This window comes from Choristoneura fumiferana, chromosome 3 (genome assembly GCF_025370935.1).
Source record: "Choristoneura fumiferana chromosome 3, NRCan_CFum_1, whole genome shotgun sequence".
Lineage (NCBI taxonomy): Eukaryota > Metazoa > Arthropoda > Insecta > Lepidoptera > Tortricidae > Choristoneura > Choristoneura fumiferana.
Genome location: NC_133474.1, coordinates 12,493,028 through 12,521,006, shown reverse-complemented (window position 1 = coordinate 12,521,006; position 27,979 = coordinate 12,493,028). Strand labels below are relative to the sequence as shown.

The following is a 27,979-nucleotide window of genomic DNA, read 5'->3' as shown; positions in this document are numbered from 1 at the left end:
TGCACAGGCCAAAAGCTCATTTAGTATTGGGTTGGGGCCCCCCCAGAGTTTTGTTTACATTGGATGATTTAATGTAATGTGCATGGCCTGGCCGACAGTCTAGTATTATCATGGACGTACTACTATTACGTTCATGAGTATTATAAATATAATAGGTTTTACTTCCCTTGGCTTTTGTCCGAGAGAGAGAGAGAGAGAGAGAGAGATTGTAAGTAAATAAGTTGTCTGACAGGACAGCAAGGCTACTACGAAACTCGAGACTCGAAGTTCGTATCGCACCGTCTCTCTCGCTCTCGTATTAAATAGTATAAGTGTCAGAGGGACCGCACGACACGAACTTCGAGTTTCGATTTTCGTAGCAGCCCTGCAGGAGCATGACAGAAGTAAAAAGAAAAATAGAATTTTTATTCATCTAAATAGTTCTAAATGAATGAAGCTTAAAAATAATTAATCGAATTAATGTAGAGGTAATGGCTCATGTCGTAGTATTGGACTCAATTAATGAAGATATATTTGTGTGCGGTGCTTGTAAATCAGTGTTTAACTCCTTACAAATTTTCTTAGATCATAAAAGGCAGCAATGTAAAAATGAATTTAATAAACCTAATGTAGAAGCTGTGAATCAATCTTCAGGGCTTCTAACTACTGTGACATCAACATGTGAAAACGTTTTGACAGTATTACAGAATAATGAGAAAATTCAGAATGTGCCTCCATGTAATACAGTAACACCAACACCTGCTGAAACCTGGACAAATGAAGTATCATGCAACTTGTGTAGAAAGCCTTTCAAAAAAGTGAAATCTCTTTTGGCTCATTTGAGGACACATAGTGAAAGGCCATATCAGTGTCCTGTCTGTGGACGATGTTTTGTGCAAAATTCACATTTGCAAAGACACATAATATCCCACAAGGTATGGCCTGATGGTCTCACTAAAACAACACCAAAATCACCAGAGGCTGAGCTACTAGGCTACTCTTGTTCATACTGTGACACAGTGCTACCTAACTACAGTCAGTTTAGAGTTCATTTAAAGAAACATTTGACCTTGAAGAAATTTAAATGCATTCAGGATGAGTGTAGAGAACTATATCCAAGTATTGACAGTCTGTTACAACATATCTCTACTGCTCATAGCACAACTGTTTACGGATGCCACATTTGCAATCAATCTTTTCCTTCATTAGAAGATATAGCGTCCCATCAGCAAACTCATAATGAATCTAGCAAAGTTGTAAAGGGTACTGCCACTGGCCATTTTAAGTGTTCCCAGTGTGATGCAACCTTTAAGAAGCCAGAAAAACTTTCCTTACATTTGCTCACTGAGAACCACAAGAAAACATGCATACATTGTAATAAAATGTTTGCTAGTGACAAAAGACTACGATTGCACCTGCAGATACACAGGAAAAACAAACCTTTTCATTGTAACCTTTGTAATAGAAGTTTTCACATGAAAAAGTATCTATCCTCACATATGTTGAAACACGGTGATAAGCACTTTACTTGTTCTATCTGTAAATTTAAATTTAAGAGGAAGGACCTTCTTCAGAGGCATATGAAGTCACATCAGACGAAAAAGACATTCAAGTGTCCTTTCCAAGAAACCTTGGACTGCAGAAAGGAGTTCAGCCGTAGCGACAAACTGAAGTCACATGTCAAGTGTCACACTAAGAGGATGCTCGCTGGGTCTAGCGCCCACAAATCTTCTTATGACAGTGCTGGCACAGTCGAAATATGTATTGTGCCCTTGGATGCTAATATTGCAACTAATTAAGGTTGTAGTAAAGTTGATACATTTTTCATGTTAATTGCACAATGATTTCAGTATAACAGCTTAATGTAAGGCTTCAAAGTAGGTATGGCAGGTGAGACTTTAATCCAATTAGCTACTATTCTTTTACTACACTCCAGTAGTGGCTGACCATTCTGGGCTTGCATATGTGTCATTCAAAATATAATTTAAAATGTATTTTCATGAAAAAATATTGTGCTTAATAATTGTATCAAAGTTTTTTAACCACATTGATGTAAGTTATTTTAAACGCATCTGGCTGGAAAAAGCACTTGCTTTTCTTAGCCAACATTGGTTTTTGAAACTCACATCTAATTACTTTCCAGGCACGTCAATTTCGAGTGACTGACCAAGTATACCTGGATATCCAAGATGAGAATAGACTCTTAGGGAGGGTGGTGATTGGTTTATTTGGTGATTTGGCTCCAAAAGCTGTCAGAAACTTTAAAGTTCTTGCTACTAAAGGGATCAAAGGGAAATCATACAAAGGGACTTCATTCAACCGTATCATTAAAAGGTTTATGGTGCAAGGTGAGTGTTGTTTCTATGATAATTCAAAGTACTATTTTTTTTTAAAAGCGGTGATGATTATGAAAAGATTTAATTTTTTTAAAGGTGGTGATGTGGTTTCTGATGATGGTTCGGGATCAATAAGTATATATGGAGAGACTTTTAAAGATGAAAACTTAGACACTCAACATAGTATGGCTGGGTTTGTCTCAATGGCCAACAAAGGTAATTTTTTAGCTTTAGACTAATAATCATTTAATAAGAAATATTAAGAAAATACAAAATATCCATAGGACTAAAACTACTATTAAATTAAATAACTAGATAATTTATTGAATCAGGCGTTACTTTGCGGAGGTCCATATCAATGAACTAAAATAATTTCCTTGCTCACCCGCGACCTTACGATAGCTAAGCTTATGCAAAATATGCGTGTTCATGCAGTTCCTCCACCTCCACACTGTAAGAACACACACAAATCACACAAACCCATCTATCACCATCACCACACTACACTGACGCGTTTCGAACTCAAACAGAGCTCATCTTCAGAGTGACACAACCGTACACCATGCTACCAGTTGTTAGACTAACAAACCACAACCACCGTTTTAACTTGTCACTGTAACTCCCCAAGTACCCACATACGTTTTATGAAACAAAACAAAACTACCCACAAATTATTAATTTTTTTTTTTTTAACCCTCCTTCAAAACTACCTTGATTTTTATTTATTTACTGTCAAGGCATGTTTTATTAACTACCATGCTGAAATTAGATCCAAGCCGTAGCAAGGGAGATGAAACTAAATTTACCTGCTCATTAATAATAGACCCCATACTGTTGTATCTAATTATCTCCATGCATTCTAAAACATCGAGACGAAACCCCTTGCCACAATAATGTAACACTTCATACGAATCTGAGTCCGATAAAGAATGATTTAGTTCCAACAAATGTTTGGCAAAATTCGACTTATCAGGATGCTCATTCCTATATGCCGAAACATGCTCTTTAAATCTAGCATTAAAACTGCGTCCTGTCTGACCAACATATACTTTACTGCAGTCATTACAAGTGAGCTTGTATACACCCGATCTAGTTCCTTTATCTACCTTCTCTTTGTGGTTACAAAGTTTAGAGTACAAAGAGTTGTTAGTCTTAAAGGCTACCTTAACATTGTTTGATTTTAAAATACCACAAATTCTATCAGACAAACGACCAACGTATGAAATGCTACACCTATATTTGTTAGAAGACTGCGATGGTAACACGGCGTAAAGCATGCTATTCACTATCCGTGCCTGCTTCTTCTTTACCAAACTATTGACCATTGATTTAGTATAACCATTCGACAACGCTATCTGATAAATAGTATTTAACTCTAAATCAAAATCTTCCCTAGAAAGAGGTACAGTTAACAATCTATGTACATAACAATGAAAAGCTGCTAATTTATACTGCCACGGGTGATTAGACGATGCTGGTATCACGGCATCTGTGTACGTGGGCTTTCGGTAAATTTTGAATTGGTGTTTATTATTAAATCTATTAATTGTCAAATCCAAAAAGTTTAACGAAAAATTTTCTTCTAATTCTTTTTTAAATTTTATTTTAACATGTTTGTTATTTAAACCATTCACAAACAAGTCGAGCTGTCTCATACTTCCCCTTCAGCACAGAATTAAATCATCAACGTACCTATAATAATACACAATATTATTATTACCCACTATGTACCTATTTTCAAAGTAATCCATAAAAATATCTGCCATTAATGGACTCAGAGGTGTGTCACTCTGAAGATGAGCTCTGTTTGAGTTAGAAACGCGTCAGTGTAGTGTGGTGGTGGTGATAGATGGGTTTGTGTGTTCTTACAGTGTGGAGGTGGAGGAACTGCATGAACACGCATATTTTGCATAAGCTTAGCTATCGTAAGGTCGCGGGTGAGCAAGGAAATTATTTTAGTTCATTAAATAACTAGAACTAAGCTTTAGACTTAATTTTCAGCTAAATATATCAATTATTTTGTTCTGTTATCTTATACCCATGGCTTCACCCCTTTAAATAATACTCTGTCCTGTAGGATTCTCGGGAAATTGGTTCTTAGTGCTTCAAGGATTTCAAGCTTAAAATTTCAAGCATTTAGTCCCAATAGCTTGAGCTGTGCCTTGATGGATGTTCAGTCATTTGGTCAGCTACTTTTTGGTTCAATGGTTGAAGTGTGAAGAGGTAACAGACAAACAGATATACTTTTGCATTTATAATAGGGTTTCACAAACTGTGCGTCGCGATGCCCTGTGGGGCGTCGTGACATGTCTCAGGGACGTCGCGTGTCGATGCGACCGAGTCGAGTGAGCGTAAGTAATAAAGAACAAGTAGTACAGGTCAAAAATAGACGTAGAAAAAGAAATGAGAGTGGCAATTTCCAAACAGATAACCTTTTACTAGGCTAGTACTAAAATAAGTAAATATTTTAGGGGCTAAGTCCCAAATGGCTAAATGGCTAAGTTCCAAGGGCGTCACAGTACAAATAAGTTTGGGAAGCCCTGATTTATAATATTAGCAAGGATAATAATTATGTTTTTTGTTTTAGGAAAGGACACAAATGGATGTCAATTTATAATCACAACGACAGGGACACCATGGCTGGATAACTTACACACTGTTATAGGGAGGGTAAGAAGTTTTGACATTTAATAGTGTCATCAGGAAATTTGTTTTTTTTTTAAACTAGGTCCTAATTAAGTCGTCAATGTATTGATTCATTTTTAGGGTTCTGTGCCTCAGTTGGTAAAAACTCACTCACTCAACAATCACTTTGTTGTCTATCTGTGTTAATTGCTGAAACTAATATCTATTAAGTACTCAGGTCTGCTATGCCTTTGAGCAGTAAAAAAAATCAAACTCATCATTGCCATCATCATCCCTAGCCTATAAAGGTTCAACTGCTAGCTAATGACAAACTGAGTTGTCACTATGTGGGCTTAGTGCTTCACCATGCACTTGGTGTGAAAAGAGTGCAGCGCAAACTTAAGTCCTTAAAATGATTATGTAATGCGCAGGTGATCGAGGGACAGAATGTCATCCATTTGTTGGAGCACACTCCGACGGACGTGGACGACCGGCCGACACGTCGCGTCTTCATCGCGGACAGCGGGCTGCTGCCCACGCCGCAGCCTTTCTACGTCTCCGACGACCCTTACGAGTAAGCACTTTGATCTTAAAAATTAGTCGACATGTCCTAATAAATAAAACACTCGTTCGTTTTTAAGAATTATTAGATCGAGTTGATCATACAACCCTCGATTGGGTGTTAGAGATTTTTAAGTGACATTGCAGTAACAGTGCCTCCTCCACATCTCATTAGCCGTCCACTGACATAGCGAGCCACACGAAAAGCAAGCGCTTTTGGCTTTTTTTGCTAGGTCTTGCGTCATGTAACATGGTAGCCTCGTGAGGTTCTTCACTTAGTACTCGTCAATTAATTATTATTATTATTATCAGTATAGAGTATACGTTTATGCCTATCCAATTTATTAAAAGTGTAAACAAACCGATTCCATCAAAATTTTTGTATAAACACCCACTCGATCGAATCAATAACACATTTATCTATAATTAGTGCCTTTTAACTAGATGTCTATTTAACTAGATCTCTTTGAAAAATCTTCGTTAAAATCTGACGTTATTTCTTGATTGAAACATGTGTATATCTGTAGTAGCGTAGACTAGCGTAGAGATGGTGGAAAATTTGTCATTTTAAAAATCGATTAATGCGCAGACGAATAAGCGATTTTTATTTACTTTCCTTAAAATTAAAAAATAGTTACTGCTTTTATTATTGAATAAACAGTCTTTGGAATGAAATCAAGTATTTTAAATAATAAAATAGACAAAAATACGTTGATTTATTCAATTAATAAATAATAGATTTACTGAACAGTTAATTATTTTGCAAAAGGTTCTAGGTTTTCACATCACTAAATGTCTATGGTCGGGTTAATGGCGTCTTTGTTTACGCTTGTCATAAATTGGATTGGAATACAATATAAAGTATTATTGTTATCAGCAGCTAATCATAATTAGCTGGGGGTGGGTCCAAATTTCTTGTTTCGTGTCTTAACTGCAGAAATATAATTCACAATGTCATTTTTGATTTCAGTCTCTGGGCGTGGATTAAGGCAACGGCAGTTCCTCTGACGATGTCTTTCTCCATTCTGGGATTCTTCCACTGGATGATGAGGAAAATGGAGATATGATGATAAAATATTGTTAGTATGTTCATTTGCATTATCTATCTATACGTATATATCTTAAAATGGAGCATTAGAGGAAATCCGTGGCGATATAGAAATTATTACTTGTTATAAAATGTGAAGCTTTTATCCGAAATATTAGATTATATTTGTCTAAATAAATAATAAAAAACCAAAAAAAATATATGTTACACTTTATTTTATTGTTTTTCGTTATTCAGTTTTCAATTCATTATGAACGTCACAGTTCTCTTTATAGTGTTTAAGTAATACATTATAAAATAATTTACCGTTAAAACTATACGATATTCACTCAACTCAGACTAAAAACCTATGTGTACCTGTAGTTTTAAACGTATTAATACCTATTAGTCGTTAAATATCACATTAGTCGATTAAATTTCTAAGAGAGAATACTACGCTTATGACACATCGTTGTGTACAATATATACAAATATCAGGTAAGCATCCAGTTTCTGTAACCAGCTGCTGTAGAAGGTAAGTTCTAGCTGAAATCATCGCCACACTATTGTTTACTCGGCAATCTTTCCGCAACACAATTTACGGGTAATTCTCATAAATATGTATGTAAATAAAGAAATACCATTGACAATTATTGAAATGCTTGTACAAAGGCGAACATATCCCTTCAAGGGATCTCTACCAGACAAACTTTGATGAGAGGAGTATACTTAGTTAGGGACCGACAAAGAGAAGAGAGATAAGTTCAATAGAAATGTACCTACATAATTTTTTCTTTAAAAAAGAAAACATAAGGACTAGGCTGATTTATTTTTTATGGAACAAACGAATTTAAAATGCGTGCCATCTGGTATGTATACATTTGTCGCCATTTAAGTAAAATTACTACCTAGTCATTAGTATTTTTAGACTTGAATGCAATTTCTCGATTCAGTGGATGTTCAATTGTTCAGTCAGCCGAAGATTCCCGAGATTCAGCTACCTATAGGTCCATATCAAATTTCATCCAAATCAGTCCAGCATGAAAGCATGCATTTTAGCATGAAAGAATAACAGATACACAAAACTTCGCATTTATAATAGTAGCATTAGACCACAATGTGACTACTTATAGGAATAGAACTGTCAGTTAATCTATATTATTTGAAGGGTCCACGGAAAGAACGTGTCTACAGTATATGTATAAAGTACTCTGTGCGTGTCTAGTCACCTAAGCAACGCAACTTTTTGAGTTACATCGGTTTGAAAGTTAGTCATCACAAACAATTACTATGGTTACCATTTATTTAAAAGATAAAAAAATAGATTTTATATTGTTTTCAGATTATTTAATTCAATGGTAAGTCATAGCACTTTGTGAGCTCTACATTTTGAGATTTAAATCTCAATTTTAAAAAAAGGTGACTAGGCATGTTCTTTCCGTGGACCCTTCATTTACATCAAATAATGTGGGTACCTACCTAACCTCTGATTTAATTTTGTCATATCTCTCCGTAAAGATTTTCAATTTTGAACATGAAACTACCGTGAGACTCACTCATATTAAATATATTGACCCGGATAACTCACATCTTAAATCGAGTTTAGCTCGACATGTTTCGGGCTACGGATTAGCCCGACACATGTCGAGCTAAACTCGATTTAAGACATGAGTTATCCGGGTCAATATATTTAATATGGCACCTAACCTACTTAGCTCCTCACGCGGGTGCACGGCCCGGGCGCCCATGCGGCGTGTTGCTACATGTCATCTAATATAGTACCCACCGTCTCACGCAGCGCTGCTCTATTAGAGATGATAATAATATCAAACAAATACGCCGCGCAACGCAAGTGCTCGCGCCGTGCACCCGCGCAATTTAGCGGAAGGAAACCCTTATACAAATAAAATGATGGATCTTACAATCCCGTTCTAAAAGCAGTTTAATGACACGCCACGGCTTTATAGAAGCGTTAGTAATAAGGCTAGTGCGAGTAAAGCGGGTGCTAAGGCGGTAGCGGCGGCAGCGCCGGGCGCGGAGCGGGGCCCGACCGGCGCGGAGCGGGGCCCGACCGGCGCGGGCGCGCGCTGCGGCGCCGTGGAGCCGCACGCGTCCGCGCACGACTCCCACGCGCGGCACACGTCGCACGCGTGACCCGACACGGGCTGGAAGAACACGCGGGCGCGGTGACCTGCAACACAAGACCCTGTATAATGTCGGGAGAAATTGAATTGGGTAACAGGGTGGAAACTTCTGTATCGATTTCACGATATATTTTTTGGCAGGTTATGGAATGTTAACATAAAATTTACAACACTTGATACGTGATTCAGTTCTTTGATGAAAGTATGGTACCTAATGGTTATTTTAAACTTCAATGCGGGTATTTTACAAAATGATCAAGGAAGTCACTAAGTTTGATTAAGGTAATTTTTAGCTATATACCTTAGTACAATAGTTTATAAATTGTCTGTTGTGGTGAATATCTCAAAGTTTTTTTTACTGTTTTTGATAGTGTGATAATAGTACCTACCTACAAAGTCAAGATTACCTTTCTCTAAAATTAATATTTTTTTGGGCTAAGGTAAGTTTACCCATAAGGCGAAACAACTTTACGTGATATTTATTTGCTTAAAACAATTCTTAATGACGTCCCCGATCACCTCGTAAAATATCTGCATCAACATTGAGTACACCTGAAAAGTGCTTTTAGTAAATTGACACGAGTTTCATTGCATTTATCACCGCGAACCGGGATTGTTGAGCCACTCGTCACTGTTCATAATTTGGCCGAGTTATACATACTTGAAGTAAATAAATAAAATATTAATCATTAATAAACCAGAGTAGCATTATACGGCTAAATTACGAACAGTGGTAAGTGGCTCATCAATACCGACTGTATCTACCTACACGTGGCTGAGAAATAAAGGTAGTGATACTGACTAGAGTCGGCGAGGTCGGTGAGCGTGGCGACGCCGGCGCGCTGGCGGGCCGCGGGCAGCGCGCGCGGCGCGGCCAGCGTGGCGCAGCGCTCGGCGCGGCCTGCGCGCACCCACGCCTCCACGCGCGCGCCGCCCGACCCCAGACGCGCGCCCCACACATGCTCGGCCGCCTGTAAACGACACGGTACTAGTTACTCTACTACTATACACTGATACTATACATTTTTCTCAAACATCCAAGGAAATGTCGTCCTTATCTTCGTAGTCATAGAACGCCGCAAGTACGTCATTGTATAGCACTAATTTAAGATTCGTTCTAATTTCAAATTAGAGGATAGTAATGGAATTTAATATAACATTGCCGGCCAAGGCCAGCAAAGAGTTTGTCTTTTGTTTCAAATTAGAGGACAGTAATGGAATTTCATACAACATTGCCGGCCAAGGCCAGCAAAGAGATTGTCTTTTGTTTCAAATTAGAGGATAGTAATGGAATTTCATACAACATTGCCGGCCAAGGCCAGCAAAGAGATGTCTTTTGTTTCAGTGGGTTTTATTTGTTTTATTGACTATCTATGGCATACTGCCAATTAAAAAAAAGAGTATTTAGGCGAAAATAAGAAAAAAAACAAATACTTATACGATTTATACCTAAAACGAATGTTTTTTTATTCAAATAAGTGTTAGTCTTTCCGATATAAGTTTATCATCAAGTATGACATGGTATTATTTCCTTGGATTTATTTGAGTAAAGCGCTAAACAAGCCTCGTCCGCGACCGCGAAAAGGGAATGTCGGGCTCGTATCTCGATAGATGGCCTCGTATACACTTCCATCTATGACTACTCGGCCGGCAATCCCCTATTTCGCGGATTCTGCAGTAATGTACTATTATCCGAATGATGTCGTCGGCGAACGCTTGGTAGGACCTGATCTAGGGTATAGACATAGCGCCCTACTCACCGTTAGCTCGGTGAGCGTGTGTATGTCGGCAAGGAATCCCGACGGCAGCTGCACTGTCAACAGTGATAGTCCGCTTTCCGTTTCGTTGCCGAGTGCCACGAACCTGTCAAGTTAGAAGTTACATATAATGAATATCTAGCTACTCACTCACACACACACAAACATCACGCTTGTATTCCCAAATGGGGTAGGCAGAGCACACGAAACGTTACCGCTTCGGAGCTACTTTTTTTGACAAAAGCGGTACAATAGTAACAGTGTGCTAGCCTGTCGCCTACGGTATAACCTATATCCTCAGTCGCCTCTTACGACATCCACGGAAGAAATGGAGAGGTGTAATTCTAACCCGACACCACACGGTAAATCTAGCTTCTCTGTGCGAGATAATCTCTGACTGACTAGATACTTAACTTCGTAAAGATAAAAATTACAGCCAGCAACTGAAGTAGGGTGTAGGTAAGTGTAATTGTTGTTTTTGATATGAACAGTATGATTTCTCTCAAACTCTACAAAATAGAACAGTAGATAATGGTATGGTCCAGTGGTCAAGTTTTTTGTCAATACTAACCCTATGCAAATGGAGAGTTGCAAGCGGTCCTTAGTGGACACTTGGTCGACGCGAGGGTCGAGGTTGAACCTCGGCCAAGCCGCCGTCACGTTAGTGCTGCCCTTGGCTGCGAGGCCCACGACGGCCAAGCCCCGTCCTTCGGTTATTGCGCTGGCTGAACGAGCAGTGCGTACCTTCAAAAAATTGAAGAGACATTAAAAATCCATTGGCTATGGAAAGAGACATATTTCCGTTTCATTAGGTAATTTATTTACCAGTTGCGTCTGAACAACGAGAGCATTGTGGCTGTCAATGTTAAACTGTCTCGCCTCTTCGGATCCTGTGACGTTAACCGATAGCCGAAGATTTGTTGGAGATCGTACCGCTTTAGCAAACATTGCGAGTGAATCCAGCTGAAAGAATTGGTAAGATTTATATTTCTATATTCTATCAAAGAATCAAGATCGTATTGATTGATAGAGCTTTACCACATCAGGGTCCAGATCGCTCTGGGCTTGCAGAAGATATCTGGCGACCGGAACAGCCTCTTCGATCAGTCTCTCCGACAACATGGCGCGGAGCCCCCAAGCAGCCGTGGAAGCTTCCAAACTATTGGTCTTCAACCACGGGTTTCGCCACTCGTTCCCTTGTAGCTTGCGTGACCAGAATTTCGTTGAACCTGGGAAGAAAAATAGCCAATAAAACGACAGTTGACCAGCAGTTAAGGTTCTAAAGGTCACTTTAAATTATAGACTGAAAAGAGTTCTTGGATGACTTATGGATGAGGATTTCAAAGAAGAGAATTATAGGTGGGGTGGATGATTGTTTTTGTTTTATTTTTATCTTATTTTCCAAGATCTCTTGGCCTTTCTGGGTAGTCAGTTAGCCAGTTTTTACCTGAGGCATTGGTGTAGCGGTCCATCATCTGGAGCGCGGTGGCGGCCTGGGGATGACGCGCGGCGGCCAGCGCGCCCGCCGCCACGGCCAGGGAGTACGGGTCCTCTTCGGGTGACAGCGAGCCCGCCACGAAGTTGCTGGCTTGCAGGGCAGCACGTTTTAGGTTAGCGTCGTTGCTCTGAAATAGTAGATTGATAACCAAGGGTGGAAAGCGAACCATTTCACCTGAGATGTTTCTGGCGCTCGAACGAAGTAAGAGCGCCAATAGTTCGAGGGGAAATGGGTAATTTCACACGAGTTAGACACTCTACTTTTCATTTCGACTGTGAGGAAAGTAAAATAGTACAAAAAATTAGAATATCTTTAAATTGAATTGCAGTATTCAGTAAATTGAATTTACTTATATCCAACCTCCAACGGTACCTTTTCGACCTGGCCACTTGCCTCCGCCGAGTAAAAAAAAAATTAAAAAAATCTAGTTGGTCACGGCCAAGGAGTTTATATACATGGAGGTTGAACGCCGAACGAAGAAGTTTGACTTTTATTACTTATTTATATATTCCATCTCTTTCTTTCACATTTCACGAATGACATCTATCTCTTTCTTAACCTAACTAAAGAAAGAGATGGAATATGTTCGGCGGTCAACCTCCAGTGTTGTAAGTATATAAGCTCCTTGGTCACGACGTGCATCTAGATGGCCATTCCGAAATGTGAAAAAAAAAGTGTCATTGATGTAACTCAATTATCTTCGACTCCGTGGCTAATCGAAAAATAAAAAAAAATTACATTCCACCCTAGAGATGAAAACGCAATTTTCCACCCGGCTATGTACCCATGAAAATTAAACTTTCCGAACAGGAGAGATGAAAATTAATGATTCATATTGGTACCTTTCAACAATGGATAGTAAGAAAATATTTAGTAGGTATCTATTTATTATAGTGTTTCAATCGAGCAGTTCTGGTATATTTATTTCGCGGATTTCGGAAACCAACGATTTCGATGAAATTTGGTGCATGATAGTTTTCGGGGACGAATAATCCGTTTCCGAGTTTAGCCCGAGCGCTGATGAGCGAAGCTCGGTACCCTGGTACTGTATTGTAAAAATAAGAAACTTTAGTTTAAAGACCCGTACTTGAGACTGTGAGAGCGCCATGAGCGCATACGCAGCGGTGGGCAGCGGGCGCTGCGCGTGCGGGTCTGCGGGCGCGGCGGGCGGCGGCCAGCTGCCGGCGGGCTGCTGCTGGGCCGCCAGCCAGCGCAGCGCCGCGCCCGCCGCCGGCGGCGCCGCCACGTGCCGCGCGCAGCGAGACAGCCACCGCGCCGCCACCGCCGTCATCCTGCAACGCACAACGTACAAGGTACCCGTAACGTACACGTAACGTACTAGCATTTACCCGCCGCTTTGCTTTGTCAACCATTATTTTGATAAAGTTCCATGCGAATTCACAAAAATTTCAGCACGGTCTCCATTAACGTTACAAATATAATCTAGAACCTAGGGGTCATATCGATCGATACACAACCGTAATTTAATACACTTTAATTAATGACATATAGGTTCCTAACGTACGTTGATCACTTCCAGAACTAAGATAAAAAATTGCAAGGTATTATTAATAACTACGGATAGTCTTGTTTTGGTGGTGAATGTGAAAGAAACTGTGTAAAATACGTAAAATAGGTACAAATTTAAAATTTTACCACACGTCTCCCGTAGACTCGTCGTCCGTGTCAGGTGCAAAAGAGCCATCCGGGCGGCGGTACGCCATGAGCCGCTGGTAGCCGGCGGCGGCGTGCGCGCGCGCCTCACTCGTTATCACAGAATCGTCCTCTTCGATCGCCTTGCAAATAAAGAGATGCACTCAAAAAAAATTCCCACTTGATCGCAATTGTAATGGATGACTCAAAGTTGAAAGACTCATTTCTAACACCATTAACATATATACAGAGCGGAAAAATAATAGACCTCGGAGAAAAAATATCGAATTGTTGTAATTATTGAATATCTCAAATGTTACTCGAACAAAGGAGACTAGTTCATTTTAAACAATATGTAAATAAAGCAAAATCATGAATACAAGTTTAAATTGTTATTTTTACAAGGTCTTCTTTTTTTTTTTATAAAATGTACTTTCAAAAATTCGAGACAGAATTCAAATTAAAGATTCCAAAGGTCCAATCGCTCGGTTATACGGCTGCGTTATACTCGTATGAGTTTTGGTGCATGACCGCAATATGCGGTTTTAGCGCGTCCCTCTTTCCCCTATAAAGTAGGTATCGCTTGAGAAAGATGGTGCGCTAATACAGTGCGGTTAGGCCCTGGTTTCTCTGGTGGGTGGTCAGAGAAACCAGGGCCTCATCTTCATGTAAGTAGTTTTACTTACTTGCAAGTAGTCGAGCAGCACGCAAGCGACGGCGAGTGGTCTCAGTGCGCGTACGGGGTCTGCGGCGGCGGTGGGCGCGGCGCGCGCGGCCCGCAGCGCCGGCGCCAGCAGCGCGCCCGCCGCCAGCAGCGCCGCCGCGCCCGCGCGCGTGCCCGGCGCCACCCACAGCGACACGTTGGCGCGCCCCACGCCGCGCCGCGCGTCTACCAGACTCCACGATGACAGCTCCTCTTCAAACCCATCCTACGATAATAAGTTTTTGGTAAAAATTTCATTTTTAATACAAGCTTTTTTGCTGACTGTATTTTTTGTTGACTGTACTTGTATTGTCACCCAAACTACATTTGCATACCAAATTTCAAGTCGATGCCATTAACCGTTGAAGAATCCCGTCCTGTGGAGACGTTTATCCTTAACCTGAACAATACAATTTGATATCTAATCCTTCAAGTCTCTCCAGCTAGCCTAGCCTAGCCTTGCTAGTGATTGTGAGATCTGTGGCATTGTGAATTAAAGATTAATTTTACACCATATTTATTATCCGTCATTGGCGTTGGATTTTTATAAAGAAGAATACAAAGTATGAAGGAAAAAAAATGAGTTTGAAGAAGTCAAAGACAGATTTATAATTTCTTGAGTTTTTAACATCCTATCTTTTCATTAATTACACATAGATAGTGCAGTAGGCACATCATAAATAATCAGAAACAGCCTATGGAAACAGATAATAAGAGGACAAACCTTAACGTCTATAGTTCTGTAGAGAGAAGCGGAAACTCCGTCGCCAGTCGCCTCGACGATGATAGGTGCTTCGCCCAGCCGCACTGCGCTCACAAGGAACGCTGTGCTGGCTAGCCCGCGCGCCGGCACCGTCACTCGGAGGCGGCGGAATACTTCGATTTCTATCAAAATAACACCATTTTATACTTACGCTCAAAATGAAAAAAACAGATTTAAGGCAGCGATTATCGTGAACTCACTCTTGGCAGAGTCGACGCTGTTCTCCAGCGGCTCAAACTCGAAATACTGCTCAGAATTATGGAAAGTGACTTCAATGTTTGTGTCCACTGTCAGTGTGCTTTTTAACGTGATGACAGCTGCAATGGCCTCTCCTCGCTGCAAGGTCGCCGGTAGTTCTGCAGTAATCGTCAGAGGAACGCTTGTGGCGTATTTTCGCGGAGAAGCAAGGCCCAAGCCGAGTTCAGGATGCACTGCGAACGCCCCCACAAGCCAGTCCCCACTGGTTATTGGAGACACTCTGTTTTCAAAGCCTGTTCCGTCGAGACTGCAAAAAGTAAAAATAATTCAATGTTGCTCGTGTAAAGTAGTTTTTAAGATTACAATATTAGGTAGTGCAATTCCTACCCCAGTGAGAAATTCGCTAGCGTCCACGTGGGCTGCGGCTCCACTGTCAGATAATATCGGGGCGTAGGCGGGGTTGGAAGTCTGCTGAAAGCATACGGCCCGGCGAGCGGAGGCCGGGTGCCCGTTTCTGGTAGACTGGGTGAAGGTAGTTGACCTGTTAATTGATCACAGTCTAAGAAAGTATAACAGAAGGTCACAAACACAAAACTTAGTAAATTGAGGCAGCTTACCTGAAAGTTGGCTTTTCTGCACGAAACCATCAGTTAAAATGACGACTCCAGCATTCTGTAACGGGAGTAACACGTTTCATATTTTAGCAGGCCAGTGATATCACATATGTATCTAGTTTAAGCAGCTGATGCTTACCGTAAACACGTCGAACGTGGCGTTTCCTCCTAGATCAATTCCTAAGCCAGGCAAATGATCTTCATTCTTGAATATCGAATGCCTCAAACCGCTGAAACTTTCTACTTCGCGCTCGATCTGTTAAAAAAAACGTTTCAAATAAATCAAGAAGGTATATCTAGTGTATCCCTTACGTAGTTTTAAAGTATTGTTTGACTAGCTTTTATCCACGATTTGCTCGCATGCACCTTAGATCTGGCGGTTGATTTGATGTACAAGATTTTACTAAATTCCCTCGGAGATTCTCAGTGATTGGAATTTAGTAAAATTCGAATCCGATTGCATCTGAAGAAACACCGTAACTCACGCTTCTCTCACTCTCTGAGTTGTTTAACGAAAATGTCACTGATAGGTAGGTACACACACAGTTATAGCTGGTGCCCCCAGAGTTGAGGTCACGCACACAAGAACATGTCGTGTAATGACAGTAGGATTTTGACATTTACTCATTCATTTAATTCATTTTCCTTTTGTGCAATCAGTTCTTTTTGTAGCTGTGTGTATATGTGTAGGAAGACCAGCGCCGTTATGCGTATTTTTTTAGTTTGATTCTATACCTATAGTATTTTGTGTAATAATATCACGAATAAATTTTTCTTTCTTTCTTCTTTTACTACCTATACAATCGTTCGCTTTCCAACATTGTTAGGCTTGGCTTCCTCACCGTGTGTATGTCGAGCCCGCTGCCGTGTCCGTCGCTGCCGGCGAGCCCGGCGGCGGCGGCGCGCGCGTCGACGGCCAGCACGGCCGCGTGCGCCGTCGGCGCGCCCTCCACGCGCAGCTCCACCGACCCGCCCGGCCGCTGGCCCCCGCCTACCGATAGACGGACCTAACGCCGAAAACAAATCATCTTAGTTTAATACCGTATCTGCGATTTTTACCACATTATGTTAACGCTTGTCGTATTATTAAATACCTAAGTATCTAGTTCAACAGTTGTCAAAATAATATGGCGTTACACGTTAAATTTCAATTATTAATACCTATGTACCTAGATACTCGAGCTAACGTAAAATAGTAAATTTCATCGTATTCGTTAGAAATGCCTTAGAATTAAAAATCAAGATCATTATTTTCGTTAAAATTTATTTAGGGCCTTGAATAATCCATGACATCACAACTAGTTCATTAGGCCCGCAATTTTGTGTCAACCCGGTGTTACCTCCTGTTGCAGCAAGTCCCGTTGTGGAACATAGACGGCGGCGGCGAGCACGGCGTCGCGCGAGCCCAGCAGCGGGGCCCACGCCAGCAGCACGCAGCCCGGCGCCATGCGGGCCGTCACCGGCGCCGACACGTCCACGCTGCGCCGCGCCGGGCTCAGCTGGTACCACAAAACATATCTATTATCACAGAATAAGTAATAGTATCTAAATCATTACAAGACAAAGCGTTGGCAGGCCTCCCATTAAGTGGACTGACGAATTCGTGAGAGTTGCGGGCAACTGGTGGATGCAAGTGGCGAGATATCGTTAATTGTGGTGTCCTAAGGGGGGAGGCTTTTGTTCAGCATGGACGTCTTCTGGTTGATATCATTACAATCCTCTTACCCGCGGTTTTAGCCACGTGAATCGTTGGTCTGGCAGTTGACTTGATTCTGGGATTTTTTTAAATTCCCATAGAGATTCCCAAAACTTACACAATGAAGACCAATTTGTATGAAAAATGCGTGAAATTCGATTCTGTCCTTACTCTGTACCTAGTTATCTGGATCTACGCTTCCGTAAACGCTAACGTGCTTAAAAAATCTTATTCTGAACAAAGGAGTTCACGGTCGCTTCTTCACTTTCCTGCAGAGTACTTTCTCAAGAACGAACGTGAATATAAGGCTTGTACTTACTTCTAAGGTTTTAGCCATCAGGATGTCCCCGCGTCCGATCACAGCGTAATGCAGTATGTCCATGCGCTCGGTGGAGGATATGCGCGCGCGCATGACGTCACCGACCGAACTATTCCGTGTCACTAGCTCCACCGTCAAGTACTGACCATTGGTGTCAGCGCACCGCACTACGTTTATCACTCGCTCTGACACCTCCTTGTACCTTATCTGGAAGAAAACATGTGCTTGTACAGTCACCTGCTTTAATATCTGCCACAGCGGAGCTTGGAATAATATCTGGCACGTCTTACCGGCCCTAAAGGTCGTACCAGATATTTATGTACGCTTTATGTGTCAGATATTGGTGCTAATTACACATCACAAACAGTGTTATACTTTGGAAATTTTACCACTAAATTGAGAGTTAAGTTGGAGAACGCCTCGGCCGGTGTGAGCGAGTACGTTGCTAAACCTTTCTTCAAGGCGATTGTGGTCAAATTAACTGGCGCTCCGTCGTCCCAGAGACGCTCTACTGTGACGTCATCGTCTACGTTCATCACTTGGCCTGACGGGTCTAACACTTCAATCTGTAAACGGAAAAGTTTTTATGGCAGACTATTTATATATACCAAACAAGACCTAAATCAACCTAAGTACATATATCATAACTATTTAGGGCTTCGTAGTCAACTAGGAACGGTTATAGTTTCGCTATGTCTGTCCGTCTGTCTGTCTATCTGTTCGTCCGCGGCTGAGCTCAGAGACCGTTAGTACTAAAAAGCTGTAATTTGGCATGAATATACATATCAGTCACGCCGACAAAGTGGTAAAATAAATAAAAACAATTTTTAGGGTACCTCCCATAGACGTAAAGTGGGGGTGTTTTTTTTATCGACTAACCCTATAATGTGTGGTATCGTTGGATAGGTCTTTTAAAACTGGGTTTGCCAGAACGATTTTTCTATTCAGTGATCTGTTTGCGAAATATTTAACTTTAAAGTGCAAATTTTCATTAAAAGTGAGCGTTGCGCCCCCACTAAAATCTACTGTTGGGTGGAAAATTTTGATAAATTCAGCATGGTAGTAAGTAAGTATATCTTCACAAGGAAAATTATAACGGCTAAAATTGTTTGAGAATTATTAGCAGTTTAAGAGTAAATAGCAGCCTAAGGTATTAAATAGGTAACCCGTACACAATACGAAATTCTTAGAAAAATATTACTTGATTTTTTTCGTATAATGGGTACGGAACCCTATCTTGGGCGTGTCCGACACGCTCTTGGCCGGTTTTTTCTCTTCCTTGCCTTATTTAACATTGACTTCATTGTATCTAAGTAAATAAAATTGTAATCGTTGAACCTATTTTAATAAATGTATGGGATGCCTAAGGGAGCTCTGCTGAGCTGAGAATTCGAGGCATACACTATCGAGCAAAAATAATCATCGAAATCGGGAGGTATAATAATAGAAGTAAAAAATATTCTTCTAAAAAATACTCCTTTTTTGATGTCCGTTCGACATATCTTCAGTTGTCCGGGTCAAGCATATATCAAGCGCCAGTTGTGCCAACAACGTTCATACGTAACGTAGGCACTTTTTCGATCCACTTTAATTGTTATGTTATCTACACAGCTAGTATTACCACAGTGAAAAAAATGTATAATAGGTAGGCAAACTTTTACGGATTCGTTCCGCCGCAGAAGGTAACCGTTCTCCTTACGCAAATTAAACAAATGCCATGACTTGCTAACCTGAACATTGTATGGCAGCATAGGCCTGAAGTACTCCGGGGCTGTGACCTTCAATCTGTAAGGGGTTCGCAACAACAATATTCTTGATGATACGTTTTGTCTTATCAGTGTGTCTTTTTCCTCCAACACTGCTTCGACGACTAGCGGCCTGGCCGCATCCTCTGCCAGGTCAAGGTCCGTCTTAAGGTCGTAAGTGACTTCAGCGTGACCGTTGATGTCGACGACTTTTCGAGCTGGGTTCGAGAATACTGGCTGTAGTATGTCGGAGAAGAAAACAGCGTATGCGGATATCGTCAGTTCTCCTTCTACTGGTAAGCCGTTGAAGTGGCTAAAAAATGTCAACAATATATTAAATAGGTAGGTACTATTAGATGGGTACTTCACTGTTTGTTCGTCGAAACTAAAGCATATCGTCTAATATGTACATATTTAAACCAGTTTTTTGTTCTTGGCTTTTGGCTGACAGAATCCTACAGAATTCAATTAAGTCGATGGCAAAAAGCAGAATTAATCTTTTTTTTGCGCAGACTTGAGTTATTAACGTTGCCTTACATTCATTAATGTCCAAACCCGCAAAAAACCGACATTGTTTGCAAATTCAACGAATCTCATCCTACGTCTTGTTAACTTTTGTTCTTTATGTTCGCGATTGAAAACTCTACAATTGAATAATGACTTTTCTATCATTGTAACGACTGTCGACAGCTTTCTCGAGAAAATACATTTCCCTTGTTGAAACAATGGAAGATTATTTATTGTGTTGTTTGGTTACCTACCAACTTAACAAAATTTGGCCCACTCTACATACAAAATTACCTATTACTACATACATTTGAGGCCCAGATTTTTTTGCCGCTCAGTATATGTTAGACACTAAAAATAAAAAAAATATTGAGTTTGAAAAACAAACGCAAAATTAAGGGCTTAGGTAGGTACCTATGTATAATTGCATAATATTATTATGATCTTTTATTTCTGCTACCAGGGCGTAGGTATTTACTCGTGTTTTTGAATTGTAGGTACATATGTTAGCGTAATGGACAGGAGGAAGCGAAGTTGTTAATCGTAAAAACAATGTTTCATACTTAGCGGTAACGTTTAGTGTAAAGCGTCCATCGCTGAACAACATCTCTTTGGGCATCTGTATGTCCATCTGGAACTTCGGCATTACATAATCAGCCACCAAAATATGCCGCGAGTATATCTGATTCTTTACTTCCACCTATAAAAAACATTCATCGTTATTTCAGGCGAAAGAGATGAAAATTGGCGAAGGATATTTCCCGTGTGATTATGATTACCAATTAATGGGGTGTTTGAGAAAGAGACAGGTATATAGATGTTTCAAAAATTCACTATAAATCCAATTTTCAACCGATTTAAGTTTTCTTTTTAAGTCTGTATTATCTATATTTTCATAATAACATTAAGATATGGCGAATTCAGGAGTTGTCAAAAACCGTATTGTAATTGCAAATGTGCTTCAAGAATTCAAATCTAAGGTCATCTCAAAGTGGGTGTTAAATTCAAAGTCACGATAGCTATCTCAGCGGCCGACGGTAACTTCCTTACTTGTATAGTCCATTCGCCGAGCGCCGGCTCGTCGGCGAGGATCAGCTCATCGGCGACGATTCCCTGCTCCAGGGGGATGGCGCCCCACTGCCTGACAGGAGAGCCTCCTACATCCATCACGCTCACGTCTATCAGGCCAGACAGAGGCAGCAGATACCTGTCGAATGAGCAGGTTAATGACCGCGCGGTAATCACACGTAATCTCACGCGCACCAGCTCCTCATCGGCGATGGTATCGAAAGCGAAAGTGTCTTGCGTTACGGTGCTGATGAAATTCGTTCAAAGTCACATTGTTTATTAGATACGATTGGCTAATGACAAACAAGAAACTTGATAGTTTTAAATGTAGAAAGCTTTAAAACAATGGTTTCTATCATGAATTCAAGTTGAATGAAGCAATACCTAGTTCCTGTCGTTAGGAGGTACATAATTATTTATTTAAGTAAATAGATCATCATCATCAGTCGAAAGACGTCCACTGCTGAGGAAAAGCCTCCCCCACTAGAACGCCATAATGAACGACAACTCGCCACTTGCATTCACCGGTTGCCCACAACTCTCACGATGTCGTCAGTCCAGGTTATATATGTACTCTGTGGTCCAGGTAAATAGATATCTAGTGTTAGGTACTAGTGGTGCCAAATAGGTCTTCCTGATTATGTTACAGGCAATTACTTTTGTGTTTGCTTACATAAAGACAAATAGGTACTTAAATAAATTTCAAATATAGGGAATCAAATAGTTCGAGATAAACTAAAGTAAAGAAAGATTTATGGGCATACAAGACATGTAGAGTTTACTTAACAAATACGATCTGAGCATCCTTCAGTTTTAAGCAAAGACTATTAATGATTATTCTCTTCCACCCTTACTTGTCCAAAGCGACGACCCTGAACTTGATGGTGTCCCCGGGCTGGTAGACCCGTTTGTCCGTCTGCACGAAGACGCAGTAGCTGCGCGGCTGGTAGGCGAGCCGCGCCGACGAAGCGAACTGCGGCCCCGACCGCGACTGCGCCACCAGCTCGTAGTTACCCGGGCCAGGATCGTCGATCTATGTATAATTAATATCGCCGTGAATTATGGACGTCATGTTTGCAGACGTATTAGATATCAGTAAATGTCTCTACTATCACACCGTATACCGTATCATACCATGACCGTAATAGCAACGTGTCAGGCAAAAATATATTCTTTGTATCGAAAAGTATGACACTATGGCCAACACAGATGGCCAACTAGCACGTTTCCTAATCAACCGTTGCCGTCGCGTGTCTTGTTTGCGTTTGACACTCCGACTGACACGATCCTATTACGGTCATGGTATGAATACGGTGTAAAGTGTAATGTGCAGAGACCTTAAAATCTCCATGAAACAACGGCTACAGTCACGTGGAGTTACCTCAAGATCGACTATTCTGGAAGTCCCAGCTTGCACTTGGACCTCGCGTCCCTGCGAGTACAGCTCGCCGGTGGCCCGCTTGCCCTCCACGGCCACATACACGGTCTGCGCACGCGCACCGCCCGCCACGGCCACGCGGTACGCGCTGAACGGCCGGAACACACGCGGCCCAATCACTGATATACTGCGGGGAAACAGTAAGTTAGTGAATAAGGCCAAGGGGCTGTTTAGTTTAACCATCCATTGATCAATTTTATTTGACGGATAAATGTGATGTCGTCTCCGTCTAATCGAACAAAACAAACAGACTGCATGCATCACATTTATCCGTCAGATAAATTTAACCAATGGATGGTAAAACCTGAAACAGGGGGTAACTATAGGGGAAGCTGTTGTACCCCGGACACTTTTTTTCAATTTTCGATTTATAGAAAAATAACTAATTATGGAATTAACATCAGATATTAAAATATATAAAGATACATCATTAGACTATGTTATTCGATAAAAAACTGAGCGATTCGTTTATTAATTTTGAAACGGTAGGCTCACGAAAAAAAGGGAAAAGTGTCCAAGGTACAACACCCCTGATGTACCTTGGACATTCGAGGTTGTACCTTGGACACGTAAAACAAAATGACTTATTTACTGGTTATTGGCACACAGCAGTTTTCCCGCCAAGTTCGTACATATTATTTTATAGATCAAACAAAAAGTTACCTTACTTTTTAGTTTAGACGCTGATTACATGATGAAATCGTATTGATCAAATGACTAAATTACTTAATTTTAAGTAAAATACCTTTCAGCATTTAGATTTGATCGGAACCAAATATATATATATTTTTACTATTAAATTTCATTGGCCAAGGTACATCGTATTTTTATTGTCCTAGGTAGGTACAACGTAGCCAGTTTTTAGGTAAAAATGCGTCCAAAAACGCACATCGATTTAGGTTTAGGCTGAAACAGCCCTATTATTCCGTAGCTAATGAACGTAACTTCAACATAGTTTATTGAATTTTATTACGAAAAATTAAAACATTAAATAAATAAGCTTCATTTAAAGTTCAAATATGGTACTTTTGTAAAAGAATTTTTATTTTCATGATACATGACACAGCTCATACAGCGTTTGCGTTTCGTTACTAACTTTACTTCGATACTTCCCGCCGACGGTTCAAATGACATAGCACATGATATTAAAATAATGCGGGAACATTTAAATTTAGACGACTGTCCGAGGTAAAACTATGGCCGAGGTACAACAGTTTCCCCTACGTGTTTTAACTTTGAACTTGTTATATCGCATCGCTCTGTGGCTGAAATTTGTTGGCTATCATATCATTCTTATAGATTGTAATACTAAATACTTAACCATATCAAGTTCTTTGCATATTAAATCCTCATAAATTTAGTTGTTTTTAACTAACCAATTACACTTTAGCGAAGATAAAGCGTTCGGTAAGTGGCAGGTATCCGATTTAAATATCCCGTGACAACCAAAATTGGCTGTAAATAAAGTAGCTCTGTCTGTCTGTCGTTCTGTCTGTTATCTCTTCACGCTTAAAACGCTAATCGACTTAAATGAATTTTGGTATGGAGATAGTTAACAACCTCGGAAGGACAGAGGTAGAACAGCTCTTAAGTATTCCGGAAAATCGCGTTAGTAGAATTCCCGTAGACGAAGTTGTGTACAACAGCTTGCATAGTTAAACGGGATAGGAATACAAATGGTTGACGACCAATGTGCAGAACAAAAGTTCACCAAATAAACTAGGAGAAAAGTGACAGGCAGGCAATTTTTAACTTTGTTGGAAAATCGAATAACATAACAGTTAATTTACCGCACAAAAGAATGATAATTAGGTACTCGTACGTTACGAGTACGTGCACTTTTGTTACATAGTAGATATTATACTTGTTTACGTAACACTATGTTCATCGCACAATCATTATAGATTTCAGTAAATCACTTATTTTATATCTATGTTTAATAGGTAAGTACGTAAAATGCTATGTCATTACTTAATACATACAAATAGTTCATAATGCGTAATATTTCGTGAAAAAGTATATCGACGCTGGTATATTGATATTATGTTGGACATAGTTTAAATACAACGATACCTATGAAGATATAGCATACAATGATACTTGCGTACATATTTTAGGTACATATTTATTGTTTACCGACTAATTAAGTGTTAAAGGAGTTTCATACGCCTTATGGTTTTTTTATGTCGCCTCTTCAAAATATATTCCTGTTATGGCAATTAGATTTCTTAAACGTGATCAAAAATATATAGTTATCAACTTACCATTGTATCACGGCCGGAGCAGTTACACTTAAAACTAAGAAGTAGATGGTTATCGTGCGGATCATTGTTCTGAAACAAAATTTATCATATTATAACTGAGGTGGTCTGTAGGTGCTTTGGTGCTAAAACAACTATAAAGTTTGAATATACTTAGTACCAGAAAAACCAAGGAGTATGAGTATGCCTCACGTTATGGTTAGGTATTAGGTATCCATTGAAATCTTTAGTTTGTACTAATCTAGCAGCTAGTACAGTCACCAGCACCAATATCTGACCCAATAAGCGTGCATAAATATCTGATACGACTCTATTTCTAGGGCCGGAAGGACGTGTCAGATATTTTTGCACGCTCCGCTATGGCAGATATTAATGCTGGTGACTGTACTACCGATCTAAACTAACAATATACATAGTAATGTCACGTGAATGGGCTGAAGTATATCTAAAACTGGATTACTGCTGCTGTCTGTGGCCACACACTAATTATTTTGTGGTAATTTTATCGAACCATCCATCCCTGGTTTCAGTTGAAAGAAGGTCTAGTGCGTTAAGCAAGTGTGCACAAGCTTTTCGCTGATTATCTTAGCGGAGCTTTATCACCTAGTTCTTAGATAACTATTTATGTGTATACCTATTTGGAATAGCTATTTTCTTCACATCGATGATTGTGTAATTCTTAATTACCTAATCCAGGAAATTGGACCCAATTTAACTGAAATAAGAAAACAAACAGTTCCGCACAGGCGGAGGTGGAGCCTTCACACGCTCAACTTTATTATGACTAACCTCGGCATAACACCTATGTACCCTTTTTAGGGTTCCGTAGTCAACTAGGAACCCTCATAGTTTCGCCATGTCTGTCCGTCTGTCTGTCCGCGGGTAAGCTCAGAGACCGTTTGTACTAGAAAGCTGTAATTTGACATAGAATATACATATCAGACACGCCGACAAAGTGGTACAATAAAAATAAGTAAAAAAAATTTTTTTTTAGGGTATGTACCTCCCATAGACTTAAAGTGGGGGTGATTTTTTTTGTCGATTAACCCTATATTGTGGGGTATCGTTGGATAGGTCTTTTAAAACCATTGGGGGCTTGCTAAAACAATTTTTCTATTCGTGATCTGTTTGCGAAGTATTCAGCTTTAAAGTGCAAATTTTCATTGAAATCGAGTGTCCCCCCCCCCCTCTAAAATCTAAACTGATGGGTGGAAAAATTTGAAAAAAATCAGAATGGTAGTAAATATATCAAATTTACAAGAAAAATTATAGCGGCTAAGATTGCTTGAGAATTATTAGTAGTTTAAGAGTAAATAGTAGCCAAAGGTATAAAATATACCTAAACTTGGAAGATTCAGTACACAATAAGAAATCCTTAGAAAAATATTATTTGATTTTTCGTAATGGCTACGGAACCCTATCCTGGGCGTGTATGATACGCTCCTAGCCGGTTTTTTAATTGTCATTTATTGCGAATACCTTATAGATACGTTTTTCAGTTTCTTTGAGACAGACATAGCTGGCTCATGGCTCATAAGTATCGTTTGGCTATCTACAGAAACACTAATACATAACGTGCAAATGAACTGTTTTATATATTAAAATAATAATAATAATAAATGTATTTATTGACCATAAAAAATAAATTGAACAATACAAGAGAAGCAGTGATCTCCACACTGGGCACAGCCTGTGTCGTGGAGATCCAGATCTTAGAGAATTAACAGAAAGTGCGGCTCATAATATATATATTTTTTTTGTTCTCTCCATCTAATGTATTTTTATGTGTATCGAATATGTGTGAATAAATAATTCAGTATTTAATATTTATCCCGATCTTATGTACTTACCTACTTGCAAAAGGCTAATTTAATTTAAATTTAATTAAAGAGCTTTAATAAACAAGCGTTTATTTTCTTTTAACATCTGTTAATGCTATCTTTAAAAGGAAACTGATCAGCCTTCTGAGCGACCATGCGTGATCACAGTTGATTTGCACACTCAAAGTTAAGTTAGTTAATCAAAACATTACAGGTTCTTGAATTGAACATTTAATACTTCAGTTGTTACTTTGTTTGATAAATACGAGTATTGAAATATTTAAAGGAAAATCATTTTACCAGTGTTGGAAATAGGTGATTCACAAAAAAAATTACTCATTAACATACCTATATGTTTCTATTTTGTTTAGATCAATATTCCATATTGCGATATTATTTTTTACACATATGTGATTAGTACCTAGAAGTATTATGTGTCATACCTACATAGCCTCCTATTGACAAAGTGTCGTGGGTGTGCTATTATGTATAAAATTCATATGTTTACGCATTTAGCTCACCGTCCTTGTGTCCCAGCATGTCTGACTCACTACGCTGTATACACAGGCGTTGGCGGAACAACTACCCTAATTGGTAAAATGTGCCTTTTTGAAGTTCAAAGAATTGAGTACTTCTTCATTGTTATCATCATCAATACGGACAAATGTATATCTATTCATGTGTTTCTTCATAACAATTTATGAATATGGAATGCACCGCTGTCTAATGTTCTACGAACGACTTTACCTACCTATACAATGAGGAAAATAAGTATTGTCGTTACCGTAGTAAAGTAACTTTCTCTGCATAGATACACGGAGTGAATATACTTACAAAACCGCGGGCGATGTTTACCTCTAACATCCAAACAATCGCTGCACTCTCAGAAAGCATTAACGGACTTGTTTTCGTACTTCCGAATTCTTAATCCTCGAACTTTGAAGTCAATAGTGCGTGGCCTTCTTGCGGTGACACTAGCGTAATTTTTGACATTTAAAAAGGACTCTCAAGTTTTCCAACTTAATATAAAAATAAAGATTGCGCACTCACATCACAATTTGCTCAAACTTTAATTATTTAGAGCGGAAAATCTCACCTGTGTTACTTGCGTCACTTGAAAAACTTAAGCACAATAATTTAACACTAGATAATAGATCGTTTCTGTCGGGTGCACATAGTTTTTGTGCAGAGCGTATCGGCGAGGAGCGACGCGGAGTCTGCGTCAGATGCGGTGCAACTGAGTGCGGCAGGTTGCCGCCGTGCGCTG

At 39.9% G+C, this 27,979-nt stretch overlaps 2 protein-coding genes across 3 annotated transcripts; one reads left to right on the top strand and one right to left on the bottom strand.

Moving 5' to 3' along the window:
- Positions 1 to 210: 210 nt before the first annotated feature.
- LOC141426635 (peptidyl-prolyl cis-trans isomerase, rhodopsin-specific isozyme-like) lies at positions 211 to 7,839 on the top strand. Of its 2 annotated transcripts, XM_074085686.1 has the most exons (6): positions 1,876 to 2,031; positions 2,123 to 2,327; positions 2,412 to 2,531; positions 4,903 to 4,985; positions 5,372 to 5,514; positions 6,472 to 7,839. In XM_074085686.1, exons 1-6 carry the CDS (start codon positions 1,969 to 1,971, stop codon positions 6,566 to 6,568), a joined length of 711 nt encoding a protein of 236 aa, XP_073941787.1. In that variant the 5' UTR covers positions 1,876 to 1,968; the 3' UTR covers positions 6,569 to 7,839. The 2 variants fall into 2 exon arrangements, 1 of the variants encoding a protein (XP_073941787.1); XR_012451252.1 differs by lacking the exons at positions 1,876 to 2,031; positions 2,412 to 2,531; positions 4,903 to 4,985; positions 5,372 to 5,514; positions 6,472 to 7,839 and adding an exon at positions 211 to 1,869 and having other exon boundaries at positions 2,123 to 2,211.
- LOC141426634 (thioester-containing protein 1 allele R1-like) lies at positions 6,748 to 27,979 on the bottom strand. Its single transcript, XM_074085685.1, has 26 exons — positions 27,809 to 27,979; positions 24,896 to 24,964; positions 22,575 to 22,758; positions 22,048 to 22,226; positions 21,176 to 21,332; positions 20,689 to 20,825; positions 19,604 to 19,931; positions 18,263 to 18,439; positions 17,874 to 18,080; positions 17,199 to 17,357; positions 16,701 to 16,865; positions 15,998 to 16,114; positions 15,862 to 15,916; positions 15,632 to 15,785; positions 15,247 to 15,551; positions 15,008 to 15,168; positions 14,267 to 14,509; positions 13,584 to 13,723; positions 13,015 to 13,219; positions 11,877 to 12,054; positions 11,468 to 11,658; positions 11,255 to 11,392; positions 11,001 to 11,173; positions 10,433 to 10,535; positions 9,475 to 9,643; positions 6,748 to 8,719 (listed from the first exon to the last, which is right to left on the bottom strand). Exons 2-26 carry the CDS (start codon positions 24,958 to 24,960, stop codon positions 8,490 to 8,492), a joined length of 4,320 nt encoding a protein of 1,439 aa, XP_073941786.1. The 5' UTR covers positions 24,961 to 24,964; positions 27,809 to 27,979; the 3' UTR covers positions 6,748 to 8,489.

Coding starts and splice junctions, on each gene's coding strand:
- LOC141426634 (XM_074085685.1), bottom strand. CDS start 24,960: ATGATCCGCACGATAACCATCTACTTCTTAGTTTTAAGTGTAACTGCT. Junction 15,917..15,997: donor CCACGTTCGACGTGTTTACG/GTAAGCATCAGC, acceptor CTCCCGTTACAG/AATGCTGGAGTCGTCATTTT. Junction 15,169..15,246: donor CAGCGTCGACTCTGCCAAGA/GTGAGTTCACGA, acceptor TTATTTTGATAG/AAATCGAAGTATTCCGCCGC.
- LOC141426635 (XM_074085686.1), top strand. CDS start 1,969: ATGTATTTTCATGAAAAAATATTGTGCTTAATAATTGTATCAAAGTTT. Junction 2,532..4,902: donor TGTCTCAATGGCCAACAAAG/GTAATTTTTTAG, acceptor TTTTTGTTTTAG/GAAAGGACACAAATGGATGT. Junction 5,515..6,471: donor GTCTCCGACGACCCTTACGA/GTAAGCACTTTG, acceptor TTTTGATTTCAG/TCTCTGGGCGTGGATTAAGG.